Genomic DNA, 23,716 nt, shown 5'->3' on the forward strand with positions numbered 1-23,716 from the left:
GTAAATACTCCATGCAGGTACTCATCTTTTTAAAAGCTTGCAGGTATAAATCTGAAGCCTTTCAGAAAAATAGCTATATTTAATTTGCATGGCCAGGGCAACTTTTCTAGAATTCTTTTATTATTATTATTCATTTTAATAATGTGTACCTTTGTTTGAAACAGGCACTTTAAAAAGGAGGAGACCGCCACAAACCACTCAGCCACCACAGCGGCAAAGGCCCCGAGAGAGTTATCAGATGGGACATATGAGACGCTGACTGCAGCTTTTTGCCTTGGTTCTTCCTAGTGCCTACAATGGGAAAACTCACTCCAAAGAAAACCTAATAAGTCATTGTCCCCAGTCTAACTGTCAAAAATGGAAGAGGAAAAAAAAAAAGCATTGTATGCCCTCAAAGCAAGTGGAAATGGTTCATTTTTAATGAGCGAATCTTCCAGCGCAAAAAGAAGAAAAGTGTTTTTCTTGCATATTTTTAATTTAGTGGCACAAAGTCCTTAGAGTATCATGATTCTTTCCCCCTTCTGTGCTCTTCATTGCTGCATTTTCTTCACTTGCAGGCAAATATGGCTGTAGTAAAACTTTAACTCAATAATTGAAAAAAATATATATTTTTCGACTGCCAGACAAGGCTAGGAAGCTAGACCACCTCAGCATTGGAGACATTACTTGTCAATGTATATACGTTGTTATATGCAGACATGTATTTCTAACGTACACCTGTACTTGTGTGCAATTGTAAACAAGAGATTTGCAATATGGATGTTTCTTTGTATTATAAAACTTTTCCGCTATTAATGAAGAAATTACCATTTAATTGACATACTCAGGATAACAGAGGATGATGGTCAAGGATCCTGTGATGCTTTACACAGCAATTTTGAATCAAATCGAACTTCTTTATCATGATCCGAGTTGTTTCAAGCACTCATTTCATCTTTATCAAACAGCTGCTAAGCCACAGCATACAAGATTGAATGGTCTTTTGGAGAAATAACAGGTGTTCTGCAAACTTTGCAAATGCCAGAATGTTTCAAAAGCGTTTTATATATGTGTCTCATTTCTTGTAACTCAGCATAAATATTTCTAATTTGTCTGATTATTCAGTTGAACAAGGGATTAGATGAAATGTTTCCATGCTTTATTAGAAAATTCTGCCCGTTATTCAGCTTGTTTTAAAAATTACAACCAGTTTATCTGGGCCGTTCAGATATTCTTACAGTATGATAATTAAGTTTGTGGCCTGAGGGATATGGAAAGAAAGAAAAGCTGTAGTTTTTTAATTTTCTTTTTTAATTTATCAGATATTTGAATAACTTTTCAGCATGATACTGTTGATTGATAACCACTAAAGTAGAGTGATTTGCCCAGCTACTGTGCCAGAGTTAAAACTGTAGTTAGGACTACCGATTTTCCCACATTTTATAACAGTAGTGAAGTTCAACAGCACGATGTCCCATTCTGAAGTTTTTATTACGAATGTAATAATTGGCATTTTTGAAAGAGGAAACAAAAGATGTCTTAAGGTGCTTATTGCTATGCAGGAGATGAAAGGGGGCATTACAAAATGTTGAAGCTTGTGATGTATTTATTGCTTGTTTTCCAAAAGCACCGAGCTAATTAGGGGCGCAAATGGCTATAATTTTCCTGGCTTTGCTTAGGAGAAAATTTACTAAGGGTTGGACAGGCTTCCTTTGTTTGTTTTGTTTTTTAAGAGTATAAGGTTTACACAATCATTCTCATAATGTGACGCAAGCCAGCAAGGCCAAAAATGTTACAGAATATAATGAGATCTCTTCCTTGTAAACTTGTACAGTATGTGGTAACTTTTTCAAAATACAGCTTTTTGTACATGGTTTAGAGACAAATTTTGTACATGAAACCCCAAGTCTGATAGACTATATAAATAATTCTAAATGATCTTAACTAGTTAGAAGTGTACGTAGTTGCTTTTAAGTCATTTTAAATACATTTGTTTTAAGACTGTGCAAAGATTGGAAGTGGGTTTGCATTTCTAAAATGGTGACTTTTATTCAGCAAGAGTTCTTAGTAACTTCTTGAGTGTGGTAGACTTTGGAACATGTAAATTTTTTGCCTGTAATGTTATCCTGTGGTAGGATTTTGGCAGATAAATGCTGCCCTATTTTATTTTAAGTCTAAGTTAAATGTTTTCTGATAACAGAAATGTGCACTGAACTCTCCACTGCAAGTCAAGATGTGGTAAAACCGAAAGGAAGTTCAAGACAATGAAAAGGAATACTACTGTCGATTTCATGTCCACTGTGTTTTATACAGTATCTTTTTTGTTCACTTTGGAAATTTTTACTAAAAATGCAAAAAATAAAGTATTGTGCAAAGATATGTAAGGTTTTTTTGAAACTTGAAATGCATTAATAAATAGACTTGATGAAATCATCTTCTGAAGATCCATTTACTTTTTGAACACTGAAAGCCAAAAGGAATACACAGGATATACTTCCGCTTAATTTTTAGCTTTCGCTGGAAAGGGCCTGTCATGCCAAAAAGTAATTGTACTATCTTTACATTATCAAAGTGCACCTCTCAATATCATGCAGTTAAATTTAAGAGTAAATGGTTTTGTGCAACCTTCTTAGGAAAAAGCCCTGAAATTGCCTTTAAATTATTTGTATGATCACAGGAATAAAGCTTTCTCTGTTCTTGTCTTCAAAATGGAAACTAGTTACTGGTGGGGTGTTCAAGCCTGGCACCATAGGTAAAGAATGATTCTTCGGAAATAAACACATTTTTTGAAGGTGAATACTGGAATTAACATGCAATACTCTGAATTCACAACTGATGGATTAGACATTCAGAAGGAGCAAATTTGCTTTTTGCAAGGTGTTTTAAAACTGCTAAGCTGGGTCTCTGCGTTTTTGTGTATGTTGTATAGTTGGCTTTTAAAAGCAGTCTTGTCACTTAGGTCCTGGCAATTATTCTTTCATTCTTTGGGCTGTTTGTGGAGAAAGTTCTGCTTGGACATCTGCTTCCTGAACTGAGCAGCATGTGCTTTGAAGCAATCAAAGCATATTCAGAGTTCCTTCCTGTGCTGTGGGTTTTTGGTTTGTTTGGTATTTTTTGTTGTTGTTGGTTTTGGGTGGTGGTGGTGGTTTTCCCTGTGACTTTTATTTTTAATAGAAGTGCTTCTGATTGTAGCTAAATAGCACTGTCAGGGCAAAAGGTATCTTAATATCAGTTGGAGTGGAGCCCTTCTGCAAATCAGCATCATAGGTGCCTAATAGATTTGATGATGGTTGCGTTTAAATTTCTGCCTAGGAATGCAAACCAGAGGGGTAGAAATAATGTCCAAGCCTCTAAAATACAAGTTTTGTATATATTTTAAAATGTGTTTGGGGGAAACAAATGAGTACATAAATACCTGTAACTTTCCTAACTAATGTTTGACCTAATAACCCCTAGTTGTAGCTATTCATTTGTTCGTCTTGTATTTCTTAATGTTTTAGTCATTAATAGCATACATTCACCTCTGGTGTAGAAGCACGTATGGTCAGAACGGTGTGAATGGGAGAAGGGTATCAAACTCCCCTTAAGCTATGAAACTGTATTTATACCGTACAGACTGTATCTCAATGAAATAGTTTGCCTTTTAATTAACGTTCCAACATTTCTTTCAGGAAAAACGCACAAAAAGAAGGAAAGAAGAGACTGACTTCTGACTATTGAAGGTTCATGGTTACAGAGAGGTCATTCCATCGTTCTGAGCTGCGCTGGCTCAGAGAGGAGCGGGTTCCTGGTGGCTTTCGAGGGCTCCATGGTGGTTTGGAGCGAGGCAGGAGCCGTGCCGATGCGCACTGACTGAGGCACCGCCAAGGCACTTGCACTTGTATGTGTGACTTCGGTCTGATGTTCAGGTATTGGAAGACTCTGAGTATGCTGCAACTTGGGCTTTATTTCATTTTTTTAATCAGAAATTAGCGTAATGGTTATCAAAACACAGGGACAGGATTTATTTGGACATATGATGTGTGAAAAATGATATCATAATATCTTCATGTCTGCAAGAGTTCAAATACCAAATGTTCCTTTAGTTTTCCTGTTTGACTTCTTAAGTTTTCGAATTGTCTTATCTGAAGATATACTGGCTTGTTTCAGTTGAACTGGATAATGGGTTTTTTCCCTGGAAACTTCAGAAGTCCACGAACTGCAGTTTCCTGTTACTTGAGTTTTAGCACGTTGTAGACGCTCTGTCCTTTTCTCCACCTGCTTTTCCTGAACTAATGCTTTCAAGCTTGTTTATGCAAAAGTTTAGATCCCTTTGTTGGCCTTCTTACCAAGTAAGTGATAGTAATGTGAAAGAAATGCCAAATTTAATGTCTAAAATGTTTTGAAGTGTGTTAGAATGTCTAACTACAGGAAAATCATGACTTGAAAGAATGTTTTACACCATACAAATTCATTAAAAGCTGTCTCATCGACTCTGTATTACTCTCTTTTTTCAGGTGTAGCAAAACGCTAATGTGGTTTATGCACTGGAGAAGAAACACAAACCAGTTCTTTCTTGTCTTTATCTCTTGCTCTGACATCCTTCAATATCTTCTGAATATCCTTTTCTGAGGAGTGGGGGTAGGATTTGGTTGAGGAAGCTTAGGAAGTTCATAGCTGAGAAGGCTGGTGATAACTAATGTTGTAGATGCAATTGCAATGACAGCATTTCGATTCTTCTGTAAATAGACAAGTATTTTATAAAAAAGGAGCCCTAAACACAAGAAGTGGCAGATCTTTAGCTTTTTCCAGAAGCAGAAATTGAATTCTAGACCCAGTCTAGGGAGATTCATGGTTTGAGTCATCTACACACACACTTCTTTCCTCTCTGTCTCCATTTTTCATTGTGTTTTGGAAAACTAAAATGACTACATTGTCATTTGTTTCTTGTCTGTCTTTCTTCAGGACACAGTCCTTTTTAACTTCATGCCCCTAAAAATGCTGTTAGTGGGTCTCTAGCAATTGATTCTCTCCAGTGGATTATAGCTACTACAAATGTTTTAAAAAAAAAAATCCTAAAAAATATTAGAGCTGACCTAACTCTTTCCGGGGCATTTATTACTGAATTTTCCTTCCTCTGTGTGTGCTCCTGATTTGACATTTGGCTATTGTATTTAGATGATGTATTTAGATGTTCTGCGTTTATATAAAGAGCTTTAATATAATTATGGTTATGAAATTTATGTATGGAGATAGCAATCTGAAGCATGGAAATACTCAAATGGTAAAATTTTGACATAAAAGGTGGAAATACTTTTCATGTTTGAAAAAACAATTTGCTTCATTGAACAAAATCTTTAAAAGCACAAACATTAGTTTCAGTGAAAATCTAAAGATTCTTTTACATGGAGTTTGTATCTAAATCTATAAATATTTCTCCTAAGCAAGATGCTACTCCAAGTGGCCATTTTAAAGATCAGATCAGCTTCTGAAATGTGTACCTCAGGAAGGACAGCCCTTCTCATTTGAAAAGTAAGTATGCTTTAGTTCCCATCATATTTAGTCAGTGTTTCTGTTTCTGCATTGAATATTCCGGCTTGTTTAAAGGAATGGTAGTTATTGAAAACAGCTTTTAAAATGTAGAAGTTAATATTCTGAATGGTTGGCAAGATGACTGCTTTCAATATTTGGTCACTGTTCATTGCTTGCAGATTTGCCAGTTCTGTTCAGCTTGTTTATTTGTCATGCTTTTTAAATGAACCTCACTTTAATCCAGGTAACATCTGTATATTTCAGTTGAAAATTCCCTGCAATATCTGGATATGCAAAATATGCTTACTCCAGATCTTAGGAGTATCTTGCACATTTTTTTCCATTTAGAGAGCATTTAAAACAAATGACATTCAGAATAGAGTTGTAGAAACATAATTTTTAATGAATCTTGTGCTTAGCATTACAAATCGACAAATGAAATACTCTGACATACATATTGATTTCTATTTCAGTATGCAGTAATGGAAAAATAAAAATAATCTGAGATAATGTTTCTTTACGTAGTTTATACTCTGACATAGGAAACAAGGGAACTGTATATGTTTGAATTGATAATGTTTGTTTATATGCACTGAAGATGTTTGAGTGTTACTATTTCCATTTATTCGTGCGGTTTCAAATCATGCTAAGATCTGCTATACAGTGATTTAAAAATCTCAGGCCTTAAATGAGCAGGTAAATACGATTTTAATGGAAAAGCTAACTGAACTTAGTTGTGCTAGAATTGCGTGTAGTATACTAAGCATTATTAAAATAATTAAATTGCTAGTAATTTAAATCAGTACTTTAAAGTAGTTAATCAGCAAAGCATTTTCCAATAGCACAAAGTTTAGTAGGGCATTTTTAGGTGACATAGTTATTTGGCTTGTCATATGGTTATGACAGATAGTTCAAGCATTCTGTATGTTGAGATGGTTTTTGGTTTTTGAATGTTAGAGTAAAAACTTCAAACTCTTTGTTAACAATGTTATCTATTTGGGGAATCTTTTCTTCTATTGGTTATTTAACTCCCACTTCATTAGGAAATAATTAGGAAAGGTTTAACTGGTAGTAGTCGCTACTAATGTTTCAAAGTATTTAATGGGAAACGAGGCTCTCTTTTTCCCTTAAATCCAGCAAAATTATATTTTTGAAAGCCTTATGGCCATAATTCTTTCAAATACTAATCTTTTTTATTTTTAGTGAGTAGCAATTTAAAACTGACAGTTGCTGTTGATGAAACTGCTCATTGATCACTTTGAGGGTAGATTCATAGACGAACAAAGCACGTATTTCAGCTTACCATTGCATCACAAAATCTAAATTCTTTTATTATATTTTCTTCACCACCTACGAAACAATCAGGATATTTAAATTTAGTGTAGCTGTGTATTTTTAAAACATTTTACTAGATGTATATTATTTGGTAGATGTTTCGGTGAGCAGTTGCTTTTTGTGTTCTTGCTCACTTTCTGTTTTGCCTCCGAAAGCGATCGTCACACCTCACAAATGTTTTCTCTTGGGCTGGATGAAGGTGAAGGTTGTCGATGCTTTGAGAACAAAATGTCATTCTAGAAAGAAAACACAGCATGTAAGCATAATGTTACTTTTTAGGGCTACTATCTCTATAAAAGTGTGTTCTCTAGATACACTGGATTTGACTTTTTTTGTCTTTTTATGGTGAGGTTTCTGATTGTTTTTACAGGCTCGTGAGGCAAGAGATCAGATATTAACAGGTACAGAATAACAGGAGTGTGCAGCTCCTGGGCACTAGTGCTTTACGCCTGCATCTCTTGCTGGTATCCCACAGAGCCTTCCCTCAACAGGGAGTTGGTCTTTGTGTTCTCAGTGGCTGTTGTCGTTGTTTCAACTCTTACTCTGAGGATTGCACTAGTTGGCCTGCTAGTACTCAGCTGGACTACTAGTAGTTAGTTGTGAGGTTGCTGAAAATCAGTTATGTAGGATGCTAACAACATCAGCAACTACAGATGCTACAGAAATGTTTTCCATATTTGGAACTCATATGTTGGAATCTGGTATTTTATTGCTCAGTAGTCTGCTTGTTAACTGCTTATTAAATTTATGCTATTATGTTGTGTCTAAATGTTTGTTATTAGATAATCTAACAAAGGAAAATTTATCATGTGTATAAATACCACAAACATTGTGAGGAAAAGGTACATGGAGATAAAGTACTGTCAACAGTTTTTTCAAATGCTCAAGAAAGCTCAAGAGAACTCAAAACTCATCTTTTGTTTACTACCTTTTTTTAATACTGAATTTCCAAAGTTGCCAACATCCATATTTGGTCTTTCCAAGAAGGCCAAAATCTACACACACTTTTTTCTTTGAAGAAAATACTTTTCCTTTAGTATCCTCCTTTTAGAATCACCTCGTAGTCTTTAATTTCCCTCTCAAGCATTAATACAGTATTTCAACAGTAACATGTCATTTCCATTCCCATGCACCAAGAAAAACGCAGCGTGTAATTGGTATCCATTAAAATCTTGACACAAACTCCCACTTCTGCTTGCAGCCAAAAAACTTCTAAGGAGCATTTAGGTACCTGAAGATACCAGCATCATTTTTTGTTAGTATAACAACTACCCACCTCTGTTACCCATTTCCTAGGATTTCTTTAGTACATCAGTAGTAATTGGCTTGTGTCAGGTTATTGACACACCTGTATTTGACAGGAGCTTTCTGATTAGAAAAATGACTATACCCGACATAATCCTTTCACAGCCTTCATACTTTCTTCTCCAGTTACAAAAATCTGTATTTAAACAAAGCGCACTAACTTGCAGTGTAAACTATGCTTTAATTTCCTTCGGCAGCCAGGTCAGTACTGATTTGGGATCATTGATTTTAAAACAGCAAGAGAAGTTACAGAATTTTTTTTAATGGCAGGGGCATGTGCCAAGTGCAGGGTTAGGAGAGGAAAATACCGACGGAATATATTTTCAGGGCAACAAAACCCAAAAAGGTGTGAACACTCCTCTATGCCCCAGCACACACAGATTGTATTATGAAAATGTCCCCTTAAATTGTCTAATTTGTCTTTTGTGTCAGTATCAAGGAGATGCAGCTCTGCCAATAAGTATCTTTCCACAGAAAGTCTGTAGTAGTTATAACTGAGGCTGGCAAGAAAGAGACTATAGCAAGGAAAAATCACCTTCTAAGACTGAACCACAGTTACAAAGTAAGACATGTTTTTCTCATTAACCTTAATTAAACTGCTCAGCTAAAATTTCTCAAAGGATTAAAGCAGTGGAAATCATTACAAGTTTTGTTATTCTGTTCTTTGGCTGAAATTTCTCTGTGTGAATAAGCACTTTCAAAAGTTTTATTAGCATTGCTGTATGTAGAGAATAAGGCCACTCAGACTTGGTGATCTGGTTTCAAAGCAATCAGTAGAGGAAAAAGAAAAAAAGAACACCCACCCACCCCGCCCCAAAACAAGACAAACAAAAAAACCCCCACAAACAACAACAAGAACAAAACAGGTTCAGTTTGCACTCAGAATTTTTTTTCCTCCAGAAAACTACTCTCTGATGCTACTTCAGAGTTCAGCTGACAAAATTCACTTCACTGAATTCATACTTCAGAAAAAAACCACAAGCAGTGTGCAAAAATTACTGTCAAATACCAGTGAAAGTGCGGTATGTAGAAGTATAGGTAGTCGTTTTCCAGGACTGCTCACATCTCTTTGCCCAATACAGAAATTTCAAAATGTCTGTAATTGAAACTTTGCTTGCACACTTTATCACTCCAGGAACCTCTTATACAGCCTGCATGGTGTAGTAATCCATTATCAGCTATCGGACACTGGACTGGCTCTTAAGTGAATGAGACAAAAATATGGGAATTTTATGATAAAACCCTTAACTTCAATGAATAGTCAGATGACTGTAGGTTCTGCATGTGATCTGTCTAATGAGGACTTTCAAGAATGGCGATGCTGAGTTTCTCTGTGAAGTAGGTATTGAAAGTCAAATAATTAAGATTTGGCATATTTTTTTATAAGTAGGAATTTGAATTTTTCATGGCCTTAATGTTGGAGTTCATATTTATCTTACATACTGTCTTGTTTCTTTGAAATTTCATACAGTCCCTATGGAGTGAGAGAACCTCATTCTAAAAATGAGTAAGAAATTGTCATCAGTTATTGTCATCAGTTGTGTAGAAAAATTGCCCAGCAGAACTTGTTAAAATTCTTCCTTGGATCTGTGTGCTAACTCCTTCTCTATCCTCTATTCTAAGTATCAACAAAACTGTCACCCAAGGTTATTGTGCCTTAAACTCAGATTAGCAGCACTGGTGAGTCAGAACATTTCCCACTAGTCATTTCTGACCTGAGAACAAAGGAATTCTTTGTCACTTAAAAATCATGCAGTCTGATCTGAGGGGAAGGGGGAAAGCCAGAAGTTCTACATGGATAAATTCCCCATTGGTGTGAGTGCTGGGACACAGATGCTTGTATTTGAACTAGGATAACCTGTGTGCCAAACATCTGTGGGGTTATTACAGAAAAAGTGTTTTCATTACACTTACTTTTGCTGTGTTTCCCCTGCCTTCACTCTTATTGTCTTCACTATTAGTCCTGGTCGACGGGTGCCTTTTGTCCATGGTATTATGGTTTGAACCGTGTCCCAGATATTTTCCCAAACTGCAGTTGCTTCCCATTTTAACTTGATCATTATTAGGTCACCAATATCAGTGTCCAGGGTGATGAGAAAAGAGTAGGTTTTATTCCCATTAATACCTTCAACTCTGCAGAAAACAAAACCAGCATAATGTTGCCTTAATTATTATGGATTAAAGTGAAAAACAATGAGTTTCTCATTTCTTTAAAACCAAAGAAAGAAGTATGTTTCTTTGTCCTTCTTCAGGGGAGAACATTACTGTCTCAGCTATACTCTCCCTTCAGGTGCATAAAGTGGTGAAATATGACAACATGCTAGAAAACAAGCAGAAGCGGGAGAAGCTTCAACAGCTGGTGAAGCTGTAGTGGTTTCTGACAGCAAAAGAAGTGTCCCATAATAGTATCTACATGACGTCTTTTGTCTGCTAGAGCAAAGACTGACCCACGCTGTTGCCTTTGCTTTTGTTAATGCAGGTAGTGTCCATCATGAAATGTCCATCATCTTCACCTTAATTACAGCTGCTCATTTATTTGTGTTATAATTGATTAGACCTTCCCTGGATTAACCATGGAATGAGCTGAATATAAGTGGACAGGATACTTAATGTTCAGGGAAACTTCCAAGATTACAAAGTTTGTTTTATAGAGATTTTTCATGCAAAAACTGTATGAACGTTGTAAAAGCTTGTGACTTTTAGGGAGTATGGGTGAAGAGAGGACTAGTTCCAGTTCATCTTTAGCTGTGCTAAACCATTTTACTCATAGCACAACTATGTGTACGATATGGTATTATAAACTGGCACCTTGTTTCTCACTTGACATGTAATATCAATACTCACAGTGTGATGGGCAGGTTTTTAGCATCCTCCTTACTCCCTGTCAGAGAGATGGTAAAAGTTGGGTCTATCTGCTTGCCTTGGATTTCATTGATGAAGTGGATCTTGAACTGATAGTGGTAGACTGTAGAAAGGAAGAATTTGCAAAGTGACAAAATGGTCAAAGAAGCAATAGATTTCTCAGGCAAAAAAATTTTGCCTCTCAGAGCAGGAACATGATTGATATTCTATTTTATTTTTTAAACAAATTTGTTGCAATTAAGACATCATGGTTGGTTTGTTTTGTGTTGTTTTTTTCTGGTTGTTGCTGTGCTGTGTAATCCTTTAGGGTATGGAGCCCTGTTGCTCTATTTAAAAAGACGGAGAAAAAAGTTAACCTGGACTGAGTTCCCTTTGTAGGATAAAACATTCTTCCATGGGGAATATTTCAGCTTTTCTGAAGTTTAGTTGTTAGAATTTCTGGCAAGCCCTCTATCTAATCACCAGACAAATCCTTATGACTGGACATGGCTAGAGATGTGTGATACAGATTGAAGACCTTATACAATGTACTCAGGCTTTTTCTCTGAGCAGCTGGAAAATTGCTTTGCAAAAGAGATGACTCACAAACTTTACTTGACCGCATAATGATACATTGTGCTTAACATGCATCCATTAACAATGGGACTTTGTTCACACACATTACTATAAGAAAGATGTCATTAATACCTCGAGGTTTGGTGGGTTTCTAGAACAGTGTTTAGGAACTTCTTTGAACTGAATATTGTCAGAATGAAGAATGCGTGAGAAATCATCAGTGTACTGATTATGATCGGTTTGACCTTTAGAAGTTATGCAAAAAAACCCAGAAACAACGAATAGTTAGAGGCCATGTGCACAGATACTGTCAGCTAGATTTGAATGTCCCAAACTCTTCTGTCTGGTGATTCCACCAGCCACCATCTTGACAAAACTGCTAGATTTAGGTGTTAATTAAGAAAACCCAAAGTAATTTCTATTAACAAAGACCACAGAGTATTTGGAAGAATTAGGGGGTTTGCTTTCATCTTTGCAATGTGGTCAAGTTACACATGGGAAACTGTTCTGGTAAACATTATTGCACACTAGTTTTTGAGTAGAAAGATGCTCTTTTCTCATTTCCTCTCCTTACCCACTTCAGGCTTCCCTACAGCTGGGAATGGCTCCACCGTACTGCAAAGGGAGTCATCTTTCGATGTATGTGCACAGATAGATTTTGGTTGTGGTGGTGGTGGTACAGTTCTGAGTGTTCACAATGGAAGGTATTTGCTAGAAAAGCTGTATCTTTTTGTTGTTTTGTAGTTGTTGTATGTTAGTGAACAGTGTACTTTCTTTTGAAATGGTGTCACTCAGTAGAAAACAAAATGACTGATTCTTTGCCGCAAACCTGATGAGGACAAAGTAGGCAGAGAGGCTTGTTTACAGATCACTTTTATTACTAACTTGTTTTCTCTGAGTTTTTTCTCCATGTAAAAATTGATTGTTCTAGTGTATGTTCTGATGTGGTTATGATGCTCACTTTAAGGAAAAAGATGAGCAAATTCATATAAAAACTCTAACTCAGGGTCCTGGTACAGCTTTATTAGAAATGTTTACTTTGTAACAACTACATTTTGTTTGAACTGGATTGATGTATACTCCAGAATATAATGCCATTAGCTTGAAAAATGAAGCGTCAGATTTCATGAAGACACAGTGGATTGTGAAGTGTAATGCTGAGTTTCTCAAATTTCTTCTTTTTGGGCTTCTCACGTGATCTTCAAACATTTTTTTAAGAGTGTTACAAAGATGACTTTGTACGCGCCCTTCCACAGTTGCCGCCTTGTTTGGGAACTTTTGTGAAAGGAAACCATTGTCTGGGGCACTGATATCTGCCTATGCGCCAATGACCAGATCCAAGCATAAAAATGCAACATGTTTCAAATTGAAATCAAAACCACACAGATATTTGACCACAAGCTGGAACTACCTCCATGTCCAGAGAGGAACGCAACACTGGGATCGCATTTCTGTGCCCAGGTGTGCTGGTCGTGGGCAGAGCATCCTCAGAGCAATTTGCTTTCCTGGTTTGGACAGTGACCTGACTGTATTGCAGCGAAATTGCATCAGGAACTAGACATGGCCTCTTGAATTTTTAAATCTACTTCAAGTAGCTTCCTGGGGCATTTTAAAAAGTGTAATAAGAGATCCAGGGGATTCAGCTCCTCTGAGTATCAGTCAGGGCTGAGCAGCCTCCTCTGGAGTCATCACTGTGTGCTTCACAGCTGTGCTCCTGGAAGACTTCCAAAATTATTTTTAAAGTACCTGATTTTTTGTATTTTTTTTAAACCTATGATATTGCAGTTGAGTACTGGGCACTGTAGGAAAACAAGATTTGCAATGCAAGCAGTGTTTTTTAAAAATTTCACCTCAGCACTGGAAAGCCCTTGAGTGTCTATGCCAGGAGAACACTGCTGACGTTCAAAGTGCTTCCCCAACCCCAATGTCTTGGGTGGGGGACAAGCGGGCTGACCCCCTCCAAGAGGAGGGAGGCACCCCCTTTCTGGCTGTGCTGGGCTGAACGGGCCACCCTGGTGGCAGGGTGAGGTGGTGGGGGACCCCCATGGCGTGGGGCTGTTGTGGGGGAGCGCGGGGCAGGCAGGGCCTGGCACTGCCTCAGTGCTGAGGAGAGGGGTGGCTGTGGCACAGCAGGCACCATGCACTGAGGGGGCAGCAGCACAGGCGCTGAGGGGGCCAAAAACCCTTCGGAAGAAGCGTGTTCCTGCCGTTTGTCCCAGGCGATCCTGCTTGTTCTCGCTTTAAAATGTACGTAAACCTTTCCACTGGCAGGTAAATGTCTGCTCAAGAGCAGCAGTCTCCTCATGGGTGCTCTTGACAGCCTACAGCCTGGCCCAGGCCGTTTTGTAATGGAGACAGGCAGACAGGCTGGGTTGCCCTGTCAGATTGCTTCCCCTCTCTCTGGCAAAACGTGCAAGAAACCACATCAGTTGCCTCTCTGAGCTTATCAAATTGTTACTTTGTGCTCTCTATAAAGTAATTTAATGAAGATAAAGCTAGAATACCAGTCACTTTTAGTGCTACTGCTCTGCCCTGTAGAAGTCCATGCTATTCTGTTGTCTATCCATTCTTTGAGAAGTAATAATTTATATGTCATCTTGTAGACTTAATTGCAGGTAACAGTTGGGCAAACTTGGAACAGGAGGTTTTACAGGCCTCCCAGAGCAATTACGCTGCTTTCTTGGCTTGGCTGTGTGCCCGCATGTGTTCTAACAGACTCGCACAGGCCGGTTGCGGGAGGGGTCTCTGAGCAGCTCTGAGGCCTCGGGGCCGCAGCCCGTGGCGAGCGTGCAGCGCGCGCTTCCCCACAGAAATATTAGCAGTCAGGATCTTGATGAAAAGGCATCAAGACGGCCTACCGGGATTCTCAGTTGTCTTGGCAAATTGATTATTCCAGTAGGTTTTATGAGGTTTAGTAAATGAGTAAACAGGATCACAAAGCTTAGGCTCATTCTCACATTTTGTGGTCAATCTGGAGACTGTAACAAGTATTTCCACAAACCTTTGAAAGGCATACGTGCTCTCGTTTTCAAAAAGAGTCGTCTGCTTTTTGGTAGCCTTTCCTCTCTGATGTTGTAGCCCAGTGTGTTGCAGCGGTTCTTTCTACAGCTGAGGCACATTCCTTTTTCAAAAGTGTTGATGTCGTTGCACCAGTATGCTGTGCTTTGCTTATCATTGTGAAGCAGAGAGTCGATGAACAAATGAACTGACCTCTCGTGGGCACATTTCACAGTTTGAGTGATGCCTGAAAAAATGCAAACAACACAATTTTGGATGCCCTTTTTCCTCTTTACCATTTCAGCTGCAGAGGGTTACAGGAACCAACTATAAACAAATGTTATTGTTTTCCTCCCAACCCTTTTACTACTGAAACATCATGACTTTGCCTCAGAAATCATATATTGTGGCAGCTTTACTTTTAGGAGCATCCGAAAATAGTTTGGCTGAACCCACATGGTAATAAAGTTGAATAATTTAGTACTTAATGTCCTCTACCCTGACTGCATAAGACTGTAAGTATGAACCTTGATTTCATTGTCCTGGCTTTTCTGGTCAATATGAAATACGATATGAGACTATATGCAGTCTTTCAGATCATGCCACATCAAAGACATCGTTGTCGTTCTGAGTGGTTGAACGCTGTTGTCTTTTGGATGCTTACATGGTAATGTCATATTTTGTCCCTAATGTTGAATTTTGCTTGCAGCTACTGCTGAGGAAAAAGGAGCAAAATATGCCCTAAATACATTAAAAATTATTAAATACATAGATCTGCTTTTACAAGTATCTTTTTCTTAAGTGTCATCAAAGTTATTTTCTTCTGTGTAATTGATATATATCAAGATAGACTGTTTTAATACACGTTCACTGATAAGCTTTCTAGCTGATGCTTGGTTTCACATTTGTCGTGAATTATCTGTTAATAAGAAAGACCTACTTTTAGGTAGTGCGATGACAGTTGAGAAATATTTTTGCAGTGCAGTGTGCTGGGTGAATAGAACTCTTGGGGTTTTTCAGTGATCAGTTCTGGTTGTCACTGTGTATCAGTACCTTACTTTTTTTCAGTGTGTTGCATTAGTTTCTCTATGTGTTGATGTCTAGGTACGTTGGAAATAAGCTTCTATATACAAAACCTAGCCTGGAAGACTGGCAGTCAGGTCCTAGAGAGTGCATCATCTACGCCGCTGAAGGAGAGGGAGTTAGGAAGAAGTGAACTAAGGAGGTGAGTAGTGCAGCCCTGTGTTTTATTTTATTTGAAATAATTAATTGCACACTAGATAAATCTGGCTTAATTAGAATAAATTTTCTCATTTCCTCTGCTGCTAAAACAAATACCTTTGAAATTATTCAGAAGTGCTTGACAGCAGGATGCTCCTGGCTTTGTTTTCAGAAGTGCTAGGCAGCCGAATTCCTTACTGGAGTCAGTAAGAACAGTTTGAACTCAACACATGTAAAAATCAGAGAACCAATTTCTAGAAAAGGAATTTCACTGCATATAATGGGAGATAATACTCCTGTTAGGTACGGTTTAAGACCATAGAGATGTGTAAAGTTTCCCAGAGATACTGTCAGTGCAGCTGCAATGCTGCTTCCCGTTTTGTGCCATTGGTTCTTACCAGTGATTCCGTATTGTGCGATGTGGTTATACACGTGCATGATGTGACAGCCAGGCTGAAAGGTGCCTCCATTGGGATAAAAGTCGAAATGAGCCACAGGCTGTTTGATGCCAACACTGAGACCCATGTGCTGTTTAGTGAATGTATGAATTGCGTCTACAAAGTTTGCATCATCTGGAGATAACCGGTCTGTTGGTGACATTCCTTCAAACAAGGGACCAGCAGGGTCAAGGCCTGCAATAAATGCAAATAATCCGATTGTGATATAGTGCAGATGGGCTCTTATTTTACTGTTATGAGAAAAGTCTGTGATAAATATTTTAAGACAGGCAGCACTGGTACTTTACAAGGTCTTTTAGTGATAGAAATAACGCTAGGAACATTTGTCCTGCAGAGGGTACCTGGTTACGCCAAAGGTAAACACAGGCACTGTAATAAACAGTAACATGCACAAGGACACAGGCCCAGAGATAGATGTGTTTGTTATAGACAAACCATGCTCGCTACTGCTTTGTCACTTGAGGGATGTTTACTTAATTTCGTTCTTTCGTACTCTAAAGGTCATGCATTTCAGAGGCCCTTTTGAAGACACCAGTCTCACAACAGGGCTGACTTTTAGCCCACATTTGGGACCTGAAACTTTATAAAGTTTCACGTGTTGTTTGAAAGATCTATATGACTGCTAGATGTTGTTTATAATAATTTTTCAACTTTAAAATTCTTCAAGGCAACTTATTATGGTATTCAGAAAAATAATATTCCACCTAGGAAGTCTTGCTGATTTTTAGTTTGCTACATATTTTTCTATGGTGCTCTTTTTGGTTGGGAACTGACTTATGGAAAAGGACTGCCTGCATAGTTCAAATTTGCTTTCAGTTTTGAGGACAAGTTTCTAAGTTTGAGATTCTTCAGTTGATACTAAGGACTAATGCAGTTGCATAGATGTAACTGGACAAGACTAATAACAGAGGCTAGAAGTAGGGATGTCACCCTGAAAGCATACATTCCTTTGATTTTTTTTTTAATAGTTTTATCACTATGAATTTTTAGAGCTTATTGTTACAAGTCTGAATAATTTTTGCTGAAGAATGCATATAGCTGTTACAATAAATAATGCATTTTAATGTTTTTTACTTATCCATTATCGATGTTTGTACTAATACAGTTTGAACAAGCAGCATTGATGAACTAAAGTCATTCAGTGTACAACTCAGGTATAATGCCACAACACGTTGTGTAAAATCAGCTTCTTGGCAAGCAGGCACTGTCGCTAGAGCTGATAATATAAGGGGCTATGGTATGTGGCAATGCATCCAAGATCAGAATTGGGACTTCAAACTATAGCCATGCATATTTGCCTCACTCCTAAATCAGATTAAAGTGTTTTCTCTGATAACTTAAACGTAGCTGATATGGGTCTTGTGTAAAATGCACTTCTGGTTTGGGTTTGGTGGTGGTTGGTTTGGTTTTTTGTGGGGTTGGTGGGGTTTTTTTTTGAGCTGTCACTGCATTGGATATGGTACTGTATACAGTGTATCAATAGCCGTATAAATGAATTTTCATGACACTCATAATTAGTACAGATACAAAACATTACAAAAAGTTCAAAATGCTGCTAGTGAAAACCGTCAAGTGTTATGGTTAACTTTGTTTACTTTAAGCATCTATTAGGGACACTCTGATTATATGCTTCTTGTAAAATGTAATCCAGGACTACAGTTTTTGCCACGAGAACTGACTTTAATTCACTGTATGAGTGAGCCATGTACCACACACAATTGAAAGCTCAAGCAGAGTTAGACAATTTCCTTCATGTAATGTTCTTCTTAAAATAAGTTGCTAACAATGAACAGTGTATTTGAATGGCTTTGGGTCAAGATAGTGACCAAGATCCAAGGTTAGTGGCTAACATTTACTTAATGTGTTACTGAGAATGGATGCAAGATAAATTAAAGCGACTTGCAACTTGAATCTTTGGTTTATGATTTGTAGTCCTCACATTTGTATATTCTTTATGTCATAATTTGGGCTGAGGTAGGAAAGATCAGAGCTAGAAATACTATGATATTTCATTTTTTTTAAAGTGTTTTCATGAAATTTTCTGAAACTTATAAACTGTGGCAAATATTGCTATTCAACAGCTGAATATTGATCTGACATGGATATGTCAAGTATCTATGGAACATAAAACAGTTGACTGTTACATTTCTTAAGGTTGTAAGTCTTTCACCTGTAATTCTTCCAATCTTGTTCGTACCACTGATATAACTTCCAGCAAATCCTGAAACATGAGCTCCGAGGCTGTACCCAATTAAATGAGCATTGCTTCTGGAAAATTGAATGGATTCCTGAAAGATAGAGGCAGCTCGATTTAGATGCGGAAAATGGGGAAAGTGGTGAAATACTTACTATAAGCTAGGAATTCTATGAATAACAACACAACAAATTTGTATGGTAATGATGCAGGTCAAATAAGGTACATGGATCATGCACTAAAATTCTTCAGTGACTGTAATTTCTTGCCTCCTTTTCATGCAGCAGGAAAATGCCACACACTTGGACACTGCTACTCACATGCTGGGCTCAGGAAAAACATCAACACAGATAGCGGGACTTTTGTTGCAAGTGATGCAAATGTGCATTGTGTTTTGTCTGCAGTATTTGACTTTCCTTTTTGTAGAAAGTGCCTTGATTTTTTTTTGCTTGAGATACTATTACGAGCTAAATTAGAAGCCGAAGTATCAAAACATTGATCAGACATGCTAAGTGGTATGGCAGTGACATTTCTTGGACCAATTTTTACAAAACTGGGTATCTGATCTGAAACAAACCTATTGAAGCAGAATTGGCCTCAGGCCCTTCTTTCTATCTAATCAATGCTATCTATAATAGATCTTAAGCATTTCACCCAAGCTGCAAGGCTCAAAGATTTTCTGACATGTAAAGAAAAATGTGGCATATTTTTCTTGCAGGAAAGGCAAACATCTGGTTTAATTTCATTGTGGATGTTGCCTGTCCCAGTGAAGTGGCTTTGCAGTCTTGATACCTGCCCCTTGTGAAGATGAGGTGAAACTTGGCAACCTTCTTTTGAGAGAGGCAGCTCTTAGAAATCACAAGATCTGACCAATTTTCTTGAGAGGTGTTATTGAGATGGATGTTATTGATATTGTTACTGGTGATGCCCTATTAACTCTTGGACTAAGAGCACTAGATTTACTTTATTTTTATTCTTTATTAAAACGTTGCACAGCACTGCAGTTTTTGTTGCATGCATTGAGGATATTTCAAATACTTGCTTGCCTGTAAGCAGACAGAAGCATAGTGGATAGTTAGTTATGGGAGTCAGAATGAAGGGGTTTCTAACTGTTCAGCTCAGGAGAAGTGCTTCCCAAGAGAAGGAAGGTTTAGTGCTTAAACACGCCCAATTGAATGTTGTGAAATTTTGTGGTATATTTAAATCCTGGAATGTATTATGGTACAAGAAAAGCTGCCTACAATGCTGGAGCAAGGACTCATTTATTCAAGCCTCAATTTGTTTGCTGACATTGGAGAAATCCTGGACTGTCTTTATTGTTGACAATGTGGTGTGTCCTCCTGGGAACTGAACAAAGTCCACAGTTTGATTAATTCAATAATTAAACAGCTTCAAAAATACAACTTTAGGCTCCAGCAGCTTAAACTGCATTTGACCAAGAGCTAACGTTTCTTGTAATGTCACAATGAAAAATAGTGACTCTGGCTCTTCTGCCGTCTCTTTTGTGCCTGCTGTCCCTAACTGGGCATGGTATCTAACAACTTCTTCTACCCCTCCATTCCTGTTGAAAGCAGCTTTAGCACTTCAGTGGTATTTGCTACAAATCTTTCAGCTTTGCAATATGTTTCCCTTCCACCTTAGGCCTCACTGTATTTAAATTAATGTATTAAAAAATTCATTGTGATGAGATAGAGGAAGTAAGAGTTGCATAAGGTGCCTGGTTCATATGAATGATTTTTATTCTAGTGTTTGCTTTCTGCCTTTTCTTTAAATAGTTCTGGAGACTAGTGATCCCTTGCAGACTCGTCTGCAGCCTTTTCAATCCAGCCATGGCCACTGCTTCCTATGTAGCAGGAGGTTTGATGAGTAGTCACTGCCTTAGTGTGGCTCTGTACTCATTACTACCTCCATGTCATCTGCTTTGTGAGGCATGTCTGTGCTCTTAAAAGGTCTCCTTTTACATTCTGGACCTCTAAGCCATTGTTTTAGAATAATATTTGGGGAAAATCAGGAAAATGTCATGCTTGAATTCTGCATTATAGTCAGAAATTAAGCACAGGTAACATAAGCCCATTTTACTGAACTAACCACTTGCAAATGATAATGTGTGCCTGCTTTCTAAGTGTGTGACTCTGTCAGATGTTTGCATACATGCTAATTGAAAAGCTAAAGTCGCATGAGATTATCTTGCCTCTGAAGATATATAAAAATAGTGTAATAAACAAGACCACTCATTTTGTTTTCTCTTGCGTGATGAAAGTTTTATGAAGTCACACGAAAGTTCATGAAAGAAAAATTTGCAATGTATTAAACATAAGTGATTGAAATGAACAGTATTAAGCAGTATAGTATTTCAGAAAGGTGGTAGAATCCTAAGAACAAGTAAATCGGTCTATTCCAGAGAAACCTGTGTTGATCTGGGGGCTCTTACCTCCAGCCATTCCAGGAAGTCTGCGATCTCCTGTCCTATGTAGCGTGTGTTCTGTACAGCAATGGGGTAGTGCTGGTGGGCAGATGTGAGCCAGTCTGCAATGATCACATTCATTTGTTTTTGCTGCGATTTCAGAGCTGCTGCCATTTTCCAAATCCAACTTTCTAAGATCCCATCCACCTGTTTTGTTAAAACACAACAAGAAAATCCAGAGTCTCTGGCAAATATTTATTGTGAAAAGCTCAAGCAAACAAAATATATAACATAAACAAGGAGGGCTTAATCCTGATACTGAGATTTTAGGGGCTTCAGCATGCTTCGGTGCTGAGAATCTTTGGGTTTTGGTAGACAAAAAAAAAATATTAATACAAGAACTGTATAATTTGTCTTGTAATATGAACTCTTATCAGTGAAATGATGTTCCTAAATATTTTCACCCATCCCAAGATAATTGGTATTACTGATTAAAAAATAAAAACAGAAATGCCCAGAAAATTTCTGATTTCATGCGAGAGCAGCTATCCCTGTAAATTTTAGCTAAAAGGGATGGAGAGGGAAGGAAGCTGGAGGGCTGCAGACCAGCAGGCATTTACCTTCTTACAGTCATTCCCTTCTGAGATCTGCCTTTTTTACTTTTTTTTTTTTCTTTTTTACAGACCTGATCACAATTTCCTTACTAGCTGCTTCTGATTAGGGCCATGAAAGTGATCCAAGGGCTGGAACACCTCTCCTGTGAGGAAAGGCTGAGAGAGCTGGGGTTGTTCAGCCTGGAGAAGGCTCCAGGGAGACCTTATAGCAGCCCTCCAGTACTTAAAGGGGACATATAAGAGAGGTGGGCACAGACTTTTTAGTAAGGCCTGTTGTGATAGGACAAGGGTTTGATGGTTTTAAACTAAAGGAGGGGACGTTCAGGCTAGACATGAGGAAGAAAGTTTTTACATTGGGGATGGTGAAACACTGGCACAGTTTGCCCTGCTCGTTGCGGGAGGGTTCAACTAGATGAGCTTTAAAGGTCCCTTCCAACCCAAACTATTCTATGATTTGATGGACCAGAGTGTTACTATTTAATCTATCAGACTTAATTGTTGCTCTAGTTGCATGTAGTTCCTCTATTGAGAGAACATCTATATCTTTTCTGGTGTTTTAACAGAATTTGGGAATCTCAGTTGTGGGTTTCCATACATATTCCTCTAAGATCCCAACACCTCTGCAAATTAACTTCATATGAATGATAAACTTCAATACCAGCAGCTGCTGGTCCATGGGTTGTCTTTGAGGAGGGTATAGGTTTTGAACAAATTCTTATTTGGGAGGCATGGCTGAAGTTATCTAGGGCAGTATTTCATCCAAAGTCAGCTCTGCTCTTGTTTGTTAACAGAGCTATAAGCTTCAAGGGTGGTGTTCAAAGTTTCTCTGCATATTTGTAGATGTGCAAGAAAGGTCTGTTTTGCCACCTTCTGTGATGAGATTGGTTCTACGAGAATCAAGGATCTGTTAAAATGACGTTATTTCTATTCTGTCTTTTCTTTCTTTTTCAACTGAGAAGCGCATCAAAAGTCACCCTTGGTACTTCTGTGCTTTAGAGAAATGTTTTCATGGTGGATTTTTCTTTTTTTACAGTTTAACTGAAAGCAGTTCAGTGATAATTCATTGACGTTGAAGGCTTCATTTTCAGCTAAAGGGGCTTATAGAGAGGTGCTCTTTAAAGTTGTAAAAGATGTGGGGAGATTGTATGCACTTCTTTTCAGTAAGTCTGTAAATATCTGGCAGTGAACATGTCAGAGAAATGAAGCTGGTATTCAGTCCTCCAGAGGCACAGCACGTTAATTCAGCTGCTTGTTTGAAATCTACTGGCTTTAAACCAGGGCTGAATCTAATCCTTGGCATGGGTCTCCCATATGAAAAATTGCTTGTAGACTCTCTCTTCAGAATCTCAGTAGGGAATATCAGCTTCATATTATTTCTAGCCATGATTGCTACCAGAGAAAGCCACCGTCTTTCCAATCACAGCATTTCTTCTAAAGTTACTTTTGGCACTAGCATAATGAGAAGGAAAGTATATCAAATCAGCTCTAGTTTGAATTAAAAGTAAAAAATGTGAGTTCATACCGACCAGCCATGGACTATCATCACCAGAGGAAGAGAGGCATTGAAACCGCATTTGTCAAGAGTCTCCAACTGATTCCAAAAAATCTGACAGCTTTCTTCAGTTGTATCTGTATAGAGTCGAAATTTGGTTTCTGAGTTTTGCTGATCTTTCTTTGCTCTAGTGTGCTGACTCTCTGATCCCAGTGCCTCTGTAATGAAATTCACAACAGTCATAACAGGATGGATTCTAAAACCTGAAGAAGTTACTAGTGAAACACAGTTTATGAGACGAAGTAAACTAGTAAGATTGAAACTCTTGCTATGTATAATTGTTGCCTGCTCCAGGGGGGCCCAAGATGTACATTTTGGGTCAAAAAAAGGATCTCTTTCAAAGTTCAAGATGGTCTAGATGTGCCTCTGAGTCCATCTATTGGAACGATAACAATTACACAGGAAATATTGATCTTATTGCTCTGGGCACTTATAGAATGCATAAGTATTTTAAAAACACAGTACAGATGTTGTGGCTTTACAATGTTAGTGTATTCACAGGCAAGCACATTCATAGGCTATTAACTCTGCAGGGCATGTTTTAGTAATGTGCATTTGCTAGTCAAGCATCATTACACTAAAATAACCATTTTATTCAGGGTTATAACTCTGCTTAGAGACTTCGGTGACTGCTTAAAGCTACTAGACCACATAATAAATTATTATTTTTCTCTAAAAAGGCAACATTAAATGTTCTTGTTCTAGCTGTAATATTTTTGGTGGTTTTGT

The 23,716-nt window shown here is 37.9% G+C and overlaps 2 protein-coding genes across 2 annotated transcripts in view; one reads left to right on the top strand and one right to left on the bottom strand.

Annotated features, from left to right (window-relative positions):
• Nucleotides 1-2,358, top strand: part of ADAM10 (ADAM metallopeptidase domain 10) — a 47,388-nt gene extending 45,030 nt beyond the window's left edge. The window contains 2 exon segments of the mRNA XM_065641531.1: nucleotides 165-248; nucleotides 251-2,358. Coding sequence (XP_065497603.1) covers nucleotides 165-248; nucleotides 251-288 — 122 coding nt within the window. The 3' untranslated portion in view covers nucleotides 289-2,358.
• Nucleotides 2,359-6,955: 4,597 nt separating this feature from the next.
• LIPC (lipase C, hepatic type) lies at nucleotides 6,956-23,170 on the bottom strand. The gene is made up of 8 exons (XM_065641908.1): nucleotides 22,958-23,170; nucleotides 20,849-21,028; nucleotides 18,394-18,511; nucleotides 16,164-16,397; nucleotides 14,549-14,791; nucleotides 10,975-11,095; nucleotides 10,045-10,263; nucleotides 6,956-7,061 (listed from the first exon to the last, which is right to left on the bottom strand). Exons 1-8 carry the CDS (start codon nucleotides 23,168-23,170, stop codon nucleotides 6,956-6,958), a joined length of 1,434 nt encoding a protein of 477 aa, XP_065497980.1.
• Between the last annotated feature and the right edge of the window lie 546 nt (nucleotides 23,171-23,716).

This window comes from Caloenas nicobarica, chromosome 10 (genome assembly GCF_036013445.1).
Source record: "Caloenas nicobarica isolate bCalNic1 chromosome 10, bCalNic1.hap1, whole genome shotgun sequence".
NCBI classification, from domain to species: domain Eukaryota; kingdom Metazoa; phylum Chordata; class Aves; order Columbiformes; family Columbidae; genus Caloenas; species Caloenas nicobarica.